The sequence below is a fragment of the Cavia porcellus genome, unplaced genomic scaffold, assembly GCF_034190915.1.
Source record: "Cavia porcellus strain 051 isolate PalLab524CR breed Dunkin Hartley unplaced genomic scaffold, mCavPor4.1 scaffold_7, whole genome shotgun sequence".
Lineage (NCBI taxonomy): Eukaryota > Metazoa > Chordata > Mammalia > Rodentia > Caviidae > Cavia > Cavia porcellus.
Window position 1 is genome coordinate 24,393,497 of NW_026947490.1, and position 19,452 is coordinate 24,412,948.

The 19,452-nt window shown below is 42.2% G+C and overlaps 1 protein-coding gene across 1 annotated transcript in view; it reads left to right on the top strand.

The window, feature by feature from the left end:
- The window catches only part of Arhgap35 (Rho GTPase activating protein 35), a 119,932-nt gene that overhangs the window by 51,510 nt on the left and 48,970 nt on the right, over positions 1 to 19,452 (top strand). Inside the window, exons 2-3 of the mRNA XM_003464605.5 lie at positions 2,337 to 6,221; positions 17,771 to 17,915. Of these exons, the coding sequence (XP_003464653.2) occupies positions 2,535 to 6,221; positions 17,771 to 17,915 (3,832 nt within the window). The 5' untranslated portion in view covers positions 2,337 to 2,534. The remainder of the gene's footprint in view (positions 1 to 2,336; positions 6,222 to 17,770; positions 17,916 to 19,452) is intronic.

The window sequence follows — 19,452 nt, forward strand, 5'->3', positions numbered from 1 at the left end:
ATCAATGATACTGCAAACAGTTCTGTTCAATGATCCAATAAAACTCTGTGATATCATTTTCTATCTTATACACTTAAATATACATGCAGTTATATAGTTTAGAGCACTTTCTTTTCCTCTCTTTTGTTACCCTTTCTTAATATATCTTTTTTCCTGGCCTACTTACATACATTATCATCCTTTTCTCCAAAATACTTAAGTATATACTTCCTAAAAGTAGAGATAGTCCCTTCTATTAGTTGACAACTTCATACATTTTTTTATTTTTGACAACTTCATAAATTTACGTGATAACTTTTTCCCTGGTTTATCTTCCCTATGTTACTTTTTCTTTTGTGAAATTGGGTAAAATACATATACATAAAATTACCAGCTCAGCCATTTTTTCCTGTGTAGTTGAGTGGAATTTATACATTCTTAACGTTGTGCGAGCAGTCACTACCATTTGTCTGTAAGACTCTTCAGTTTTGTAAAATTAAAACTCTATGCCCATTAAACAATACCTCTCTATTCTCTCTTCATCTAGTATTGGCAGCCGCCATTTTGTTTGCTGTCTCAGACTACTCTTATGTACCTCATATAATATATGAGGAATCATATTTATCTTTTTTTATTTGTCTTATTTTACTTAACATAATTATTCAGAGTTCACTTGTAGCACATGTCAGAATTTCCTTCCTGAATCATATTCCCCTGTATGTATGTACCATGTTTTCCATATCTTTTCACCCGTCAGTGGACAGACATGGGCCTTGTTTCCATGGTTTGGTTGTGACTAATGATATTGTGAGTGTAGATACACAGATATCTCTTCAAGACCCTGTTTTGAGTTCTTTTAGGTACATACCCAGGAGAAAAGTCACTGGGTCATGTTGTAATTCCTGCAACTTGCTGAGAAACTGCCGTACTGTTTACAATAGCTGGTACACTATTTTAAGTTCCTGCCAACATCATAAAAGGACTTGAATTTACATTCTCTCTGGTAATTTTTTTATTGGTTTTGTCCATGTTGAATATCATATACTCGTTGACCATTTCTTGGTCTTCTTTGGAGAAATGACTAATCAAGTTATTTTCTTTGGCCTCACCTCTCTTTTTCATTGTACAGGGGATTGAAGCCAGGCCTGTCACACCAAGTTACATTTTATATTTTGAAACAGAGTCTCAATAAGTCACCGAGTTGCCCGGCTCAAACTTACCATCCTCTTGCCTCAGCCTTCCAGAGTACTTGGATTATAAGCGTAGGCCACCATGCCCAGCTGTCCATTTGTGAACTAAGTTTGTTGTTGAATTTTAAGATTTATATATTCTGTATTAATCCCTTTTATGAGTTGTAGTCCTTTATTCTGTAGATTGCCATTTTACCTTTCAGATATGTATATGTGTGCACGTGTGTGTGATCTGTTTACATTTAGATATAAAATCTTTTTAGCCTCTTATCTGGAATATTTATGTAACCATTCATTTTATTAATATACTTTTTTAAAAGCCATAATATCCTCCCCTTTTTTAGAAAAAAGTATTTTCCATCAAATTTGTTACTTGTTTGTGTTTTGCATTTGATTGGTTCATATTGTTCCTTCTAAAGCATATTACTGCCTAGTGAGGTATTTTGGGGAGGGTACCACATCCAAAAGTCTGTGATTATCTCTGTTTCTCTTTTCAGTGATTTTAACTTATTTTCCCAAAGTGTTGGCTTCTTTCTCTACTGTAATTGCTTGTTTATCTATTGTCGTTTTTCCTTCCTCATTGCCTTGCAGCTAATTAATATGTCAGGAGATATCTGAATATACTGTGAATATCCTGCTTCTCACCAAGGTTTTCCGCCTAGATTTAGCATCTGGTCTTGATTTTTTGCCTGATTCATTTGAATCCACTCATGTGCCAGTTTTTTGCAGTTTGTTACAATTTATTATTTAATTACTTTGGTATTCAAATTGTCTCAGATTTGGCCAGTAAGAATCCCTTCAAAGTAGCATCCATCCCTGTGCTTATGAGATGCCCTGTTGTTTTTTTTCTTGCACAAGATGTTCCTGGATGAGCTTGTATTCACCTTGTGCTGGCCCTGGAATTAGCCATTTTTCTGAGGAGTCCTCACAGTCTTGCTTTCGCATTTAGCACATTCCTTGTTTATATATTCTGACAGCAGTCTGACTATACCTCTTTGAGAGCACATAGATGTCAGTCTTATTCCTTCATATCTTCACCTAGCATAAGGCCTGCTACATTAGATATTTACTAAATATTTGTCGAGTTCAATGATTTTTGTTATAGTTCATGGTTTAAAATTGGGTTCCAAAATGCTGATGTGTTTTCTTGTTTTCTTCTTCGTTTAGGAAAAAATGTTGGCTCTTTGGCAATAAATGAGAAGCAGTAAAAACTGACCTCAGAGTAGTGAGTGAGCACTATGGGACCTGATACTTTCACTCTGTGGGCAACCAGCCTCCACTGGTGATGTCAAGAAGCCCCTCTACTCCACTGGAAAACACTAATCTGATCTCGGAAGTGGTTGACTGTGGCAGGATGTGTCTACGATGATGATGGCAAGAAAGCAAGATGTCCGCATTCCCACCTACAACATCAGTGTGGTGGGATTGTCTGGGACCGAGAAGGAGAAAGGCCAGTGTGGCATTGGGAAATCTTGTCTTTGCAACCGCTTCGTGCGCCCCAGTGCTGATGAGTTTCACTTGGATCATACCTCTGTCCTCAGCACCAGTGACTTCGGCGGGCGTGTGGTCAATAATGACCACTTTCTCTACTGGGGAGAAGTTAGCCGCTCCCTGGAGGACTGTGTGGAATGTAAGATGCACATTGTGGAACAGACTGAATTTATTGATGATCAGACTTTCCAACCTCATCGAAGCACGGCCCTGCAGCCCTACATTAAGAGAGCTGCTGCAACTAAACTTGCATCAGCTGAAAAACTCATGTACTTTTGCACTGACCAGCTGGGACTGGAGCAGGACTTTGAGCAGAAACAAATGCCAGACGGAAAGCTGCTGATAGATGGTTTTCTTCTTGGTATTGATGTAAGCAGGGGCATGAATAGGAACTTTGATGACCAACTCAAGTTTGTCTCCAATCTCTACAATCAGCTTGCAAAAACAAAAAAGCCCATAGTGGTAGTCCTGACCAAGTGCGATGAGGGTGTTGAGCGGTACATTAGAGATGCACATACTTTTGCCTTAAGCAAAAAGAACGTCCAAGTTGTAGAGACCTCTGCGAGATCCAATGTAAATGTGGACTTGGCTTTCAGCACCTTAGTGCAACTCATTGATAAAAGTCGGGGAAAGACTAAAATCATTCCTTACTTTGAAGCTCTCAAGCAGCAGAGTCAGCAGATAGCTACAGCAAAAGACAAGTACGAGTGGCTGGTGAGTCGAATTGTGAAAAACCACAATGAGAATTGGCTGAGTGTCAGCCGAAAGATGCAGGCCTCCCCAGAGTACCAGGACTATGTCTACCTGGAAGGGACTCAGAAAGCTAAGAAGCTGTTTCTACAGCACATCCACCGCCTCAAGCACGAACATATTGAGCGCAGGAGAAAGCTGTACCTGGCAGCCCTGCCATTAGCTTTCGAAGCTCTTATACCTAATCTGGATGAAATAGACCATCTAAGCTGCATAAAAGCCAAAAAACTCTTAGAGATCAAGCCAGAATTCCTGAAGTGGTTTGTTGTGCTTGAAGAGACACCCTGGGATGCCACCAGCCACATTGACAACATGGAAAATGAACGGATTCCCTTTGACTTGATGGATACTGTCCCTGCAGAACAGCTGTACGAGGCCCACTTAGAGAAGTTAAGGAACGAGAGGAAGAGAGCAGAGATGAGAAGGGCATTCAAAGAAAACCTGGAGACCTCGCCTTTCATAACACCTGGAAAGCCTTGGGAAGAGGCCCGTAGTTTTATTATGAATGAAGATTTCTATCAGTGGTTGGAAGAATCTGTATACATGGATATTTATGGCAAACACCAAAAGCAAATTATAGACAAAGCAAAGGAAGAATTTCAGGAGTTACTTTTGGAATACTCAGAACTGTTTTATGAGTTAGAGCTGGATGCTAAGCCCAGCAAAGAGAAGATGGGTGTCATTCAGGATGTTCTGGGAGAGGAGCAGCGATTTAAAGCATTACAGAAGCTCCAAGCAGAGCGTGATGCCCTCATTCTGAAGCACATTCATTTTGTTTACCATCCAACAAAGGAGACATGCCCCAGCTGCCCAGCTTGTGTGGATGCTAAGATTGAGCACTTGATTAGTTCTCGGTTTATCCGACCATCTGACCGGAATCAGAAAAATTCACTCTCTGACCCCAACATTGATAGGATCAACTTGGTTATCTTGGGCAAAGATGGCCTTGCCAGAGAGCTAGCCAATGAGATTCGAGCTCTTTGTACAAATGATGACAAGTATGTGATAGATGGTAAAATGTATGAGCTTTCCCTGAGGCCAATAGAAGGGAATGTTAGACTTCCTGTGAACTCTTTCCAGACACCAACCTTTCAACCCCATGGCTGCCTCTGCCTTTACAATTCAAAGGAGTCACTCTCCTATGTAGTGGAAAGTATAGAGAAGAGCAGGGAATCCACACTGGGCAGGCGGGATAATCATTTAGTTCACCTTCCCCTGACGTTAATTTTGGTTAACAAGAGAGGAGACACCAGTGGAGAGACCCTGCATAGCTTAATACAGCAAGGTCAGCAAATTGCCAGTAAACTTCAGTGTGTCTTTCTTGACCCCGCCTCTGCTGGCATTGGCTATGGACGCAACATTAATGAGAAGCAAATCAGTCAGGTTTTGAAGGGACTTCTAGACTCTAAGCGTAACTTAAATCTAGTCAGTTCTACTGCTAGTATCAAAGACTTGGCTGATGTGGATCTGCGAATCGTTATGTGTCTGATGTGTGGGGATCCTTTTAGTTCAGATGATGTACTCTTTCCTGTTCTTCAGTCCCAAACTTGTAAATCTTCCCATTGTGGAAGCAACAACTCTGTTTTACTTGAACTTCCCATTGGAATACACAAGAAACGGATTGAACTGTCTATTCTTTCATACCATTCTTCATTTAGTATCAGAAAGAGCCGATTGGTCCATGGGTACATTGTTTTTTATTCAACCAAACGTAAGGCCTCCTTGGCTATGTTACGTGCCTTTCTTTGTGAAGTGCAGGATATTATCCCCATCCAGCTTGTAGCACTTACTGATGGCTCTGGCTCTATAGATGTCCTGGACAATGACTTAAGTCGGGAACAGCTGATGGAAGGGGAAGAGATTGCTCAAGAAATCGATGGAAGGTTCACAAGCATCCCCTGCAGCCAACCTCAGCATAAACTTGAGATCTTTCACCCATTTTTTAAAGATGTGGTGGAGAAAAAGAACATAATTGAGGCCACTCATATGTATGATAATGTTGCTGAGGCCTGTAGCACCACTGAGGAGGTGTTTAACTCCCCCCGGGCAGGGTCTCCACTCTGCAACTCCAACCTGCAGGATTCAGAAGAGGATATTGAGCCCCCATCTTACACCCTGTTTGGAGAAGACACATCACTGCCCTCTCTGTCCAAAGACCATTCCAAGCTCTCTATGGAACTGGAGGGAAAGGATGAGCTGTCCTCCATGAGCAATTTTGAGAGTAAACTGAACAACAAAGTACCTCCACCAGTCAAACCAAAGCCTCCTGTCCATTTTGACATTACAAAGGGAGATCTGTCGTACCTAGACCAAGGGCATAGGGATGGCCAGAGGAAGTCTGTGTCTTCTAGCCCCTGGCTGCCTCAGGATGGGTTCGACCCTTCTGACTATGCTGAACCAATGGATGCTGTAGTGAAGCCAAGGAATGAAGAGGAAAACATATACTCTGTGCCCCATGATAGCACCCAAGGCAAGATCATCACCATTCGGAATATCAACAAAGCTCAGTCCAATGGCAGTGGCAATGGCTCCGACAGTGAAATGGATACCAGTTCTCTAGAGCGAGGCCGCAAGGTGTCTATGGTGAGCAAGCCAGTGCTGTACAGGACGAGATGCAGTCGGCTGGGGCGGTTTGCTAGTTACCGAACCAGCTTCAGTGTGGGGAGTGACGATGAGCTCGGGCCTATACGGAAGAAAGAGGAGGATCAAGCATCCCAGGGTTACAAAGGGGATAATGCTGTCATTCCATACGAAACAGATGAAGACCCAAGGAGGAGGAATATTCTTCGGAGTCTAAGGAGGAACACTAAGGTAAGGCACCAATTTAGAATAAATCATTGAAATAGCTATACCAGTGATGGTGAACCTTTTAGAGCTGTCAGGGATACGGATAGTCCAGTGTGGCATGGACGTCATAGGTTCCGCACCACTAGTTTATGTAGTGTCTTAGTGAGAGCTGAGTGATAATGACTTTTCAAGAGCATTTTATTCTGGTCAAACAAGCCTGCTCTGTGTGTGTGTGTGTAAGAGAGAAGGAGAAAATAGAGGAAGAGGGAGAAAATTTATTCTTAGATTCACCATTAAAAAGTTAGCAGTGGCTGAGCTTTGTTGTGCACACCTGTAATTCTAGCACTCAGGAGGCTGAGACAGGAGAATTGCTGCAAGTTCAAGGCCAGCCTGAACTGCATAGCGAAACCCAGTCTCAAAAAGACAGGAAAAAAAAAAAGTTTGCCGGGCCTCAGATAATTAGTACTGGCAGCTCTCAACTAGGACCTTGACTACACAGTCTGAGTTGTCTTCCTCTAAAACAGTGATTAACTATCCAGATTACCAGGTAGCACAGAACTTGTCAGCATTCTGACAGGTAGTCAAGCAATCTGCTTGCCCTTTTTTTGTTTTAGAGCTTCTTGGTACATTTTAGATTGACATAAGTGATTACATTCATCACAGGGAATTTGTGTCTGTACAGGATATAACTCGATTATTTTTTCCCCTTCCCTTATCCTTCCTGGCTTGCTCTTTCTTCACTTACACACCAGAATGCAACATTGCATGTCCCAGTCTCTTGATGTGAAACATATTTGTCATCCATATATATCTTCAGTACTCCTTCCCTTGATTTGCAAAGGTGACTGTATTTTAGATTAGTGAGAGATTGGGTAGTTATTTGCCCACACAAACAGTGAAAGGTTTTCTGGTGCACAGATGAAAAAGAATCTTGACAGTAAGACTTCTAAACTTGTCTGTCTCACATTTGTAAATTAGGAATGTCATCTACTTCCATTATTAATATTCTTTGGTGAGTTTTTGCTTTTAGAGCCTCAGATTTTCTTTCAGGATCACAAGTGGGGTAGGAGGCAAAGGAAAGAAGTCAACAGTGCATTATACACATCAGACCTGCTCTGCCAGCTACAGAGGCTGCCATCCCACATGCAGGGGCCAAGGACTTCTCTTGTGTGGAATTGTAGTTTGCAGTTTGCAGGGCAGAGATCTCTAGGTAGCACCTTGTCTTTTTGGGCTTGAGCTCTGAGTTAGAAAAATTATTTCCAGTTTAAACCCCCCTCCCCATTTAGAGTCGGAGAATATACTGTGGTTCCCCCCCACCAAAAGACATCTTAGTGAAAGACTGCAGTAAAAATACAATAACCCTTGACGAGCATTTTAATATACAGAATAGTTTCCTTGTCTTGCAAGTTGTTTTGTTTTGTTTTGTTCACCTTCTCACAAAACAGCAGAGAACAAAGTCACTTGTTTAAGGTATTACAGGGACTTTTGGAAAGAAAAATTTTCAAAAACTTACACTGTTTCAAGATATAACAGATCAGAAGGTTTGCATTCCTGCCTGTCTTGAGAGCTCACAGTTCTTTTGTGATGTACAACATGAGAGGCTGGCTCAGTGTCTCCCAAGGAATTTTATCCACCTGTGCTTCCTGTAATGTGCAGTCAGTTTCCTACCTGTGCAGTGTCGAGATGGGAGGGGCAATGTCTTGTGTGTGCTGGCCCCACCTGATAAATATTAATAAATATCTGTGCATTCTTCTCCCATTTGATTTCCCTGTGGTTGTTTTTCCACTGGAGCTCTTTGTCTGCCTCCAGTATTTTGTTCTCCAGAGGTCAATGGGAAGCAGATCAAAAGCAGTTCTTACTTAGGAAGTAGAAAGCAGCCTCCTGGTATGTTCCCAAAGTGCCCCTATTTAGTAATACTGAAATCCTAACATTTTTTTGTACATTTGGCTTTTGTCTCTTCTACCTCCACTCCCAGTGAACACTGATGCCAGAGCAGCATATCTGAATGCTGCCAGCCTTCTAATTTGTGGGGGTGTTTGCACACCTGGGAATTAAGGAAGTGTCATAATAGTGCACTAAATTACTGTAAAACTGTTTTTTATCCTGCCTTCTGGTGACACTTTTTAATACTTGGTGCAAATGATGCTTTTAAAACACATTCTTAATAAGTCAAGCTTTCACCGGCTCTCCGGTGGTACAGGCTTGGTGCAGACGTGGTGAGCACAGTGGCTCTTGGCGCCTAGAAAGTATCCATGCTCCTGTCAGTGCATTCCATGTGTCAGGAGTCAGTTTAGGAGTATCCTTTGGCAAGAGTGAGTAGAAGGTAAAATCGTTTTTCTGCCTTGGAGAATGGTACTTTGGAATGAATGTAGCTGCTTTGTCATCCCAGGGCAGAACAGGAAAGTCCTTGCCACCAGAGCAAACCTCTACTAACATTGCTGCAGCATAGAATCAGAGCAGAGAATGCCAAGCCGGCCCCTTCATGAGAGAGTTGACCTTTGATTTTATTGGCATGACAAAGCAATACAGTATCTGAACGAGGGGAAAAGCCCTGCAGTCTGATTTCAGTTGGTCATGAAAAACAACTCCTACATGTCCAACACCTCTCAGGAAGTGGCCAGCCCCTGTCATGGCCATGCCTTGGCACCCAGCTGGGACAGCAAGATCTGCACTGCTACTGAAAATGGGTCTTCTGCTCTGACAAGGCTGTGTGAGGACAGAGAGCCCATTCAGGGGACTGGGTTCAGGTAGAGTGGGGTGTAGTGATTAGCAGCTGTAGATGCCAACCTCCCTACCTCCTTGAGTATGCACTTTGGGTATGAGTCACCTCTCTGGGTCCTTTTGTACAAGATAGAGCACCTTCCTCCGGGGTCGTGAGGAATGATGATGGGGCTTGATGTAGGCAGGGAAGCCTTGCTACTCTTGTCAAGTAGCCAGATATAGACCCCAGCACTGGCTCAGGAGGGACCAGGAGGTGGGATAGGCATGCTGTGAACTCAAGAGAAGGAGAACTTAGAGCTGGCCTGACACTCTCCACCTTTTGTGTAAGTTTTAACTCTTTATGTTACTTAGCTTCTTTTTTGGTGCTTACTCTGGCAACCACTCTAACAACAACAACAACAACAACAACAATAACAACAAAGCTATGGTCTGGGTAGCAGTGTGATGAAGAGAAAGAAAAATCCCTTAGCACCCTTTACTAATTTGCTCGATTAGTGCTTCACTGTGAAACTGGAGTCAGTGAGGGATGCGCTTTCATCTCTGCTAATGAAAGTGCAGACTGTAAAGCCCACTCTCTTTCTGGGTCCTTTTCCCAGCGGAACCATTCAGCAACCCGCCCTCAGTGGAAGCCTTCCGCACTCAGCTGAATGAAACTGAAACTCTGTGATTGCACTTCAGCAGGGGCCATGAATAGAGCTTTGTCCCAAGCGGTGGTGCTGCACATGGTCTCTGTCTCCCAGTGCCATGTACTTGCAAAGACGAGATCAGGATCGGTGGCTCTTATTCTAAAGCCAGAAAAGAGGCTGGGGAGCCTTACTCCACAAATGTGCCTTTGGGGCTTGCTCAGATTGCTGAATTTGGGGTGTTTGACCATGATTTAAAAAGAAGACATTATTGGCTTCAATCTGATGTGTTCTTATATTATATATATATTGAAAGCTAAGTGATAAAGAAAATCTTTCACTTCACTATAGCTGCCAGATGACAAGACAACCTATTGAAAAGCCAACCGATTCAATCACGCATTGTTTGGTCTGTAAGGCACCAAGTAACCAGTTTGACAGTTTGTGTGTGTCTTCCCACCCCCAGTGAATTGGCTTATTTCATGGGATACAGTGAATTGGCTGGTTGTTGTGGCTTTGTGTGGACACAGCTCTCATTTTGTGAGGCCTAGAACAGAGTTAAAGTTTTAGTGTGAATAAAAACCAGCTGGGGAATTGGACTGCTTGCTCCTCTGGGAGGGATGTTGATTTTTGACAGACAAGCTAAATGCTAAGAGATATGAGTTCTTTGTAACCTACCAGGAAAGACTCAATGTGTGCTTCAGGAAAGGCTAGTGCTATTCAGTGAGCTTTAAAACCAAATAAATCCTTGGTCTTAAAAATACTGTATTTGCCAGATGTAGTAGCTGTTTGGGAAGCTGAGGCAGGAAGATTATAAGTTTGAGGCCCATCTGGGTTACTTAGCAAAACTGTTCCTCAAAATAAAATTAGAAAAAATCTAGCTGTAGCTCAGTGTAAAATCACTTACTTAGCATATGTGAGGCCTGGAGTTTAATCCAGTTTTAAAACAAAACCAAAAAAACCCCACCAATTTGACCTTGGCTTTCTGATTCCTGAAATAGTTTTATCGTCCAAAGGAAGTGCTCTGGCAGCAGCACATAAGCTCATTCTTTCTCTTTGGAAGGAAACACTGATTTCAGTGCATGAATGTCCAGCAAGCACTTGTTCGTGCCTGACATTGTTGTGGGTGACTTAGATGTGTGTGTTACATTCAGCCGGTTTTTAGGGGGTGATGCATGTTGAGTATATAGTACAAGTGTTTCTCAGTACCAGAGAGAGGTACAGGTACTGAGGAATTGTTTAACAAGAAAGCTTAGCCTAAACTAAACAGCTAGGAAAGCTTCCCAAGGAAACAATATTTATTTATTTATTTTTTGGTACCGAGGATAGAACTCACGACCATGCACTTGCAAGGCAGGCACTTACGCTGCTGAGCTAAATCCCCAGCCCAAGGAAACGATATTTAAAGCTGAGACTTGTAAAGGGGGAGGCAGGCAAAATCAGGAAGAGGAAGGCTTCTGGAGAGAGTTTCCCAGGAAAAAGTGTGGCCCTCAGAGCTGAGTAAACAGGACCTTTGAAACTGTCACAGAACACCTGTTCCTGGCCTGGCTCTGCACAGACAGGAGCGAGAACCAGGCTGAACATTGGAAGGTGCACTTACTTTCTGGTATTTATTGAATACTTACTGTGTGCCAGGCCTTCTGCCAGACATTTCCAGAGCGCCGTTTCTCTTACTCCTCTTGCCAGTCTCAGTGAAGTGATCTTTTCATACTGGTTTCCATTTTTTTAGAGATGGGGTAACTAAGACTTAAACACCATGCCCAGGTTAATGTAACATGGGGTACAGGAGCTGAGAATTTTGAACCCAGTCTTTTGATGTCCACCTCCAGTAAGTTTTTCAGAGTCTCATCTTCTGCAAGAAAGCTGCTACTATTCAGTGGTCTGGCACATGAAGCCACTCAGCCAGTCCTATCGATGTGCCTATCCAGACAAAGAACTTCGGTTAACCAGAGCCCGCTTCCCAATGCTATTCCCTAAGAACCGCATAGTGTTGCCTGTTCCCAGCTACACAGCCTAGTTGAATAGAGGATGAAAAAGGCAGAGAGACCCTGAAATAGCCACTGGAACTTTCACAAATTGTTTCAAAGTGGTGTCACTCAATTCTTAGTGTATTTTAAGCCCGAAGAACTTCTGTGATGTGTTTTTGGTGATTAAAAGTAGCCTATTTTTTAACTTTCTTAGCTTAAAGTATACCTGTTCTTTAAAAAAAGGTTACAATAGTCAGTGCAGATCAGTTTTTGAAAGAATAGACCTGCTTCCTTAAGCCACCACCTGGAGACACTACAGTGCCTTTTCAGGCAACCAGGAGTCAGTCCCGCTTCCCAAGAGAATGCCTTCCTGCCTAGTCTCATCAGTGTTTGAGAAGAGGCCAGCAGTTACAGAGGGGCCTGTGCCACTGGAGGGCCAGGCTCAGTAACCGTGGCATTTCAGGCAGGATCTGGGGGGCCTTCCTCTCCACTGAGCTCCCAGTGTGTGGCCATGAGTCCAGTCTTGAGAGAGCAGCGGAGAACCAAGTTTTTCAGATTTCATGGAAAAAAAGCTGTGATCTCTGTCACTTGGAGCAGTGGAGTGGCATGCCCTCCTTTTCACATCGTCAGAAAGGTATGGCAGGAAGGCCAGTACTTCGTGCTCCTTCCTGTTCATCCCAAAACAAGGATGCTTCAGGCTGGCAAGTGACTGGGCCATGCGCCAGCCTGAAGAATACCACATTTGAGCATTGGTGTTTACATGATAGTCTTTACTGACAAGAATTATCCACCTTCAGGTTTTCTCTTAAACTTGACCTTAGGTTTATTCTGAGCCAGAAGGGGAAGCACCAGTTAATCAAGAATGCCTTTGGGGCACAAATGAGTGATGTACTTGAAAAGGTTGCTTAGAAGCTCTCTTGGGAACACAGCAGAATTCTTCCTGGTCAGCAAGGTGCAGTGTTGGTTACAGGATGCAAGAAGGTATTGCGGAGGAAGCTTCAGTAGTGGAGCTTGTGGACTCTCACTATTGCTGAGACTCCTGTCATTGCAATTAATCCACTATACGTCACCCCACAACTTGACAGTTGTCTGCTTCTGTCTTATACCCGTGAGGTGATGCCACCCCTGTTACACTTTACATTCTGCGTATGTTGTTCCCCCTTCAAAAGAAAAGTATCCATATGCGTGTACCAACTCCCCACATATATGGTAAATGTTATGCACTGCAAACATGTACTAATAAAAATTTTTAAAAACTTATAAAAAACCCAACAGCGTGGATTTTCTCTTTGACTTTTTAACTATGTTACCAAGCATCTAAGCATTTAAAGGCTTTCCTACTTAGTACGCAAATCTAGTAACCATATTTACTGACCCTCAAATCTATTTACTGACTTTAACAGGTATGAGACTGTTTATGGAGACCAGAAGATAATACTTGGAGTTGATAGTCTAGGATTACTGAAAAGCTATGCCTGCTGTTCCTACAGAAGATAAAATATGCTTTATCCAGGGAGAGTACCTGGCCTCTCTGCTGGAGCCCTAGAGCCGCTGGTTCTTGTTTATAACCCTCCTGCCCATTTGCTTCAGCGTTTAGTCACTAATGCTCATGTGATAGCTGGGTCTGCCCTATGGTCTTGAGTGTAAGTTTAGTGAGGGTGAGACTACTTTAGGCCTGGGATTAGCTCTTCTGCCATTTTGCTGTGTCATCTTGGATAATTCATTAAAAAAAGCAAAACTGCTGAGATTCTTGCTTTCTAGGGACTTAGCCCAGTAGAAAACAGTTGTATGTGGACCTAAGTGACTACCTAGTTCAGTGCCTACAGGGTGAAAGGATTTTTGTTACAATACCAAGAATGAACAAAGCCTTCTGTGCCTCACTCCTCATGAGCGAGTGTGAGCGGCACACCAAGGTGATTAAGAGATCTGTACCGGGTGGTGCTCGCACAGCCAAGCGTGAGAACATGGGCGGGAGCCGTGGCCTGGGCAGCCCTGGAAACTGCTCATCAGCAAGTGTGTTGCAGTCCCACTGCATAACCAGGTCTGGCCCAGCCATCTTCCAGGCTTGAGGAAGGGCGTTTCTTTTGATCTTCTTTAGATGTAGGTGGCATTCTACTCTTTTTCTTGCCCCAATGGGATTGGAAGGGGTTTTGGGGTGGACTTTATACCCTAGTGGTTAGTAGAAGCCAGTGAACACGTAGCTTCCTGTTCTGCCAGTCTGGTTTAGAGCTAAGAGGCCTGAGGCAGATTCCATTCACCTCTTTTCTCCAGTGCAACACTGGCATAAAGTATTCTTTATATCAAGTTTTATTATTCTTAGTATCGGGACTAAGAATTAGGCATCTGTTTAAGTAAACTCTAAGGTCCAGAATAATAGACTGGGTTATTTATTACAAAAACACCTATCTGAAAGGTTGGGGTGAAGGTAGTCCAACTGGGCCTTGGTGTTTCATCATTGAGGGAGGATCCCAGCAACCCTAGATGACAGCCCTGTCTGCTGGATGTGACCCTCTCAGACCCTTCATTCTCAGCTGTGAAAGGGGGAACATAACCTTCAGTTTACAGGGCAGTTGTAAGGTTGCAGATAACTACAGAGTGCTTAGCACCCTTAAGGAATTATAGTACTGTTCTTTGTGTGTGAGTGGTACCAAAGGTTGGACATGGAGTGTTCACACTGAGCTACATCCCCAACCCTTTGCTTAATTTTAATTTTTTAAAATTTTATTTTGAGATAAGGTCTCCTTAAGTTGCCCAAGCTGGGCTCACACTTGCCACTCTTGCCAGGATTACAGATGTATGTCACCATGCCTGGCATCTCTATTCCATTTTTGACCTATCAGAAGCTGTACTTGAGATGCAGATGTATAGCTGTATTCTCAGGTTTGGCTTCCTCGGCAGGATGCTTTTTCACTTCAGCCACCAGGTATCCCCCAAAGAAGATAAGATGTTGGGTAATGCTGTTTTTACCTCTGTAAGCATCTGTTGCTGCTGAGAGTATGCCTAATGATTCCTCATGAGGGACAGACATCTGACTGGGTCCTAAGATACCTGGCAAGCCATTAAGTGGATAGCATTTCCTGCTGAAGTGTGCCCAGTAACCCTTCACGTGCCTGAAGTATTGGTGATTATATCAGCAGTGTGGCTCAACTTGCACACACAACAACTCTGATTTCCTTAATAGGAAGGAATATGAGTTAGTCCTGCAAGAATTTGTGCCAGGCTGGTGGCACACACCTGTAATTCCAGTGCACAGGAGGCTGAGGCAGGAGGATTGCTGTGAGTTCAAGGCCTGCCTCAAATGCATAGTGCAATCCTGTCTCAAAAAGATAAAAAAATAAGAATTTGGAAAAAAATTCTTGCCTAATTTTGTGATACCAGTCTAGGTTACCTAGTGAGTTCAAGGCCAGCCTGAACTATGTTGTGGGTCCTTGTCTTAAACCTTAACTCCTAAGGGAGAAAATTGTTTTTATTTATTCAAGACAGGGTCTCACTGTGTAGTTCAGGCTGGGTCCTGCACCTGGCCCTAACCTGGTCTAACTAGTGGCAGTTTTCCTGCCTCAGCCTCCGAAGTGTTGGAATTACAGGTATGTGCCATTACCCCTTTCATCTGTAAAGAGAAGATCTTGACGTCTGTACCTGCAGATGAGTTAGATATTTGAATGAGGTACTATATTTCAGAAAGCTTTGGGTCTGGGGCATAGGAAGTGTTTAGTGATGTGAGCAAAACTTTCTAGTTAACACTTTGGTTGATAGTACACACCTACATCTTGTTCTAGTATTGAGATGGTAGAAGAAGATGAGATTAAAATTTGTCTACTGAAATGATGGCTAGAAGGCTTCATGGTGATTAGGAGTAAAGTTCCTTTCAATTCCATTTTTTCCCCCTTAACCATTTATTTGGAACTTGAGTCTTACTGAAGAACAATACTGTTATGTTAGTTTTGACAGGGAAACTCGTCAGGATTGATGGAAGAATATTTAAATACAGATGGTTGGTTTTGGGTATTCACATTCTAGAGTTAACCTTTTAAATAGTAGGGATTTTTTTCAGGAAAAGCATTACTTAACTTGTAGTTACATAATTACAATAATGTAGCAGGCTGGGCTTGATGGGGCTTACTTGTAATCTTACTTGTTTGGGAGCCTGAGGCAGGAGAATTGCAGTTTGGAGGCCAGCCTGGGCAATTTTGCAAGACCCTATCTCAAAATTTAAAAAAATAAGAAGGACTGGAGGTTCAGCTCCGTGGTGGAGTACTTGCCTAGCACGTGCAACAGAGGTGCTGAGCTCTTCCCTTTCCTTCGTAACACTTCCCATTTACCACCATTGTGTACAAGATGTGGGGCCACTTCCCTGTATCGTATCCTTTACGCTATGTGACCTCCTTGTGCCCCAGGCACTGTCATGGAGGTGGAGATGATACACTACTGCCTAGCCCAGGTCACAGAATTTGGTAGTCTGAATTCCCACCAGCTTTATCAGATTTTAAAGTGTAAATTCTTCTTGTAGTTTATTTCCTGCAAAAAATCATGAACTCTTAATTTGCTTTTCCTTATTTCTTTGGTTAAGTCTGAAATCAGTGGCTGTTTGCATTGGGTGTCATGTCAGGGGATTGACCAGAGGCAGGCACATCACAGTGGGCAGGGCCAGGTGCAGGACCCAGAGTCCTTCACACAGGTTGTGTGAAGATTGGGTCATCTTTCTTTGCCTTCGGGTTCTCACTGGAAATATAGTCAACTGGTTGCCCAGAAATGGACGTACTCTTTGTTTAATCTGCATTTTATTGCCTATAGTGTTTTTTCTCTCCCTCTCCCTCTCACCCCCTGGGGGGAGGCCAGTTATTTGACAGGAAGTCCTCAGAGAATCTCAGACTAAACAGGAAGTGACTATTCCCATATAAAAGGTTCTAAAGGAAGGAGGATGGTCAGGGGAAGGAATGGAAAAGATTGATACTGGCACTTGACCTGGCAGTTATCTGTAGTGGATTTTCTGTAAAGACCTCTAGCTAGGTTTATAGTCTGTGAACGTTTCTTAAGTAAATCTGTCTCTCCATATTGGTTTCATCACCTTGCAGTGGAAATCATGTGGAAATGTACCTGGGTCTATTTACTTTGATTCCATTTGGTCGCTTTCTTCTTCTTAGTAGCTATTTTAACAAAAGATCAGCATTTCAAGTGTATGTCTTTGGCTTTACAAAAATTTAGCATTTATAAACAGCAAGGGTTTTTTCCTCACACGAGTTTCAGGATGAATAATGTTGGAGTAGAATGTCTCAATGTTAATAGTGTTAATGAACATGTGCTTTGGAGACAGACCTTCCTGGGTCTGAGCCCAAGCACTGACACTTGGTAGTTGGTATCATTTAGACATGTGAGACCTTTTCTCTTTGATAAAATAAAATGTTGTAAGATTTAAAAAGGAAACAAGTTTTCAAATATTTGCTGCTGCCACTACTTCATGAAGAAGGTGACTTTGAGGAAAGAACAGACAATTATGTTGTTTGGTTGGATTAGTTGGCTTTGTTCTTTCCTAATGTGGAAGCCATGGGAATTAACCCCTGGCTAGTGTATCAAAAACCAAATTCCTTTTGTTAGTGTCAGCCTAAATAGAATACTACTATGTATGTCCTTTCTAGAAAGGAAATTATTAGTCTTCCAATCTCTCTTTTATCTTTTAAAGTATATAACATCTGTTATCTACATGAAGTGTTTGGAAAACTTCCTGTTTACTCCAGTGTGTCGCTGATAAAGGATGTGGATAGTCATCTTATTGTTATTTTATTAAATAAACTTGGCCTGCTTTTTATAAACATCTTTAAATGTGTCAGTCTCATACTCAAGGTGTGTCTCTGCAACAACTTTCCAGCACTTTTTGTGATATTTAGAGGCTATAAAATGCAAAATTAGTCAGTGTGGTGGCACATGTCTGTAATCCTAGCACTTGGGAGGCTGAGGCAGGATTACTGAGTTTGAGACCATCCTGAGCTGTATAAGCAAGTTTAAGGCCAGCCTGCATTATATAGTGAGACTCTGTCTCAAAAAAAAAAAAAAAAAGAAAGAAAGAAATGGAAAAAAAGAAAGAAAGAAAGAAATGGAAAAAAAAAAAAAAAAGAAAGAAAATTCAAAATTAGAGCAAGTAGATCTCCTTATCTTGCTTGAAATCATTCTAGGACTTTCCACCTGTTGTGCTTCTCTCTGGAAACCTTGCTGATGACATGTTAATACTTACTTTGTTTTTGTGCTTCCTTTTCTCTTTTCTGGACAGAAACCAAAGCCCAAACCTCGGCCATCCATCACAAAGGCAACTTGGGAGAGTAATTATTTTGGGGTACCTTTAACAACTGTTGTGACTCCAGAGAAGCCGATTCCCATCTTTATTGAAAGATGCATTGAGTACATTGAAGCCACAGGTAAGAGTGTTACCTCACAGCAGGTAATAGCTTTTGCTGTCTGCAGGACATTTTCAGGAGGGCCAAGCTTGTTGGCGTTGTTTATTTAGTGTGGGATGATCCGATGGCTGTCAGATTTGTGGCTCCTCTGTTTTTGTGCAGATGTGAGGCTGTTGTGTGGCATTTACTGACTTCTTTGTTTGCTGGAGCAGTTGTATTCTCGGGACTGCAGTCATGACAGGTTAGATCCCTTCTCTGTGCTGGCCTCAACTCTCAGCCATGCTTGCAACACTGTTCGGCAGTTGCCTGGCTCTCTGTGTCCCCTGTAGATTTGTAAACTCCTTGAAGGCAGGGATATGGTTTTATTACCCTGTTGTGCTGTGTTGTGTTGTATATACTGGACACATAACCGATTTTTAAGTAATAAATAGCATAACTGTTGCAGCCCCTGGCATTGCTGAACAGATGCCTAAGACTTGTCATTAATAGTATATTTTTTCTGAAACAAGAAAACAATCAGGATGTTTGGCCATCTTGAGGTCCTGAATGTTGGGTTCAGCACAAAGACAGATTAACTTAAAATTTTTCTGCAGCATTCTTAAAATGACAAGATTTTACTTGCATTAAAACCATTTATTTCATTCAGAGTTCTCACCTATGTGTCTCTTTGGCCTTCCGGTTTCACATCGTTGTTTCCCCTGATTTTTCTCCTGGCTGCTCTCAAAGTTGATGATCTTTGGGGAAAAGATAATATAGCATTAATAATTGAGCTGAAAAATACAGGTTTATGCTTATTTGAAACTAAGGGACTATAGTCTCTTTGGTGTTCTTTTTAATGCCACTGTTGTATCTCATGATCCTAAGCACTGTGTGGTGTGGACAGCCCACCAGGCAACATCCTGTGCAGCCTAGTGACTGTGTGAATATTTATTTAGGATTTGCCAAATCAGGGAAGACAGCTTTCAAGTTGAAGTCCACCAAATACTATAGTTATGTCCAGGGTTTCCTCTGCAGCACCCAGGGTTGAATAATCATAGCAGATCTGCAGCCTAGCTTCGTCCATTCTGTACCTAAAATCTCTCAATGTCCATCTTTCCACAGTGCTTTCATATAAACATTTGTTTTTGGCATCTGCCTCTCAGACAAGGAGAAAATTTGCAGGAAGCAAGTTTGAGTGGTCAGGGCCTCTCCTTCTTGTTGATCTACATTTCAGAGAGATTAGGATTTTCATAAAGCGCCTTTTTCCTTAATCTTTTCATTTAGATTTCTAGAGAAGTTATACATATGGATAACTGTTAATAAATTATGTTATAAAAACTTCTGCTGCCCTAAATTTTAACATTTAAATTTGCTTTGTCATTGTTTGTCTCTGTATACCTTCTTTTATCTCCATAAAAATTTTGAAGCTGGGTGTGGTGATGTATGCCTGTAATCCTGGCACTCCTGCAAGTTTCAGGCCACCCTGGGCTAAAATAGTGAGTTGAGTGGCTGAACTGTACAGCAAGACCCTGTCTCAAAAACCAAAGGAAAAAAAATTGAAAGTCACATATATAATGCC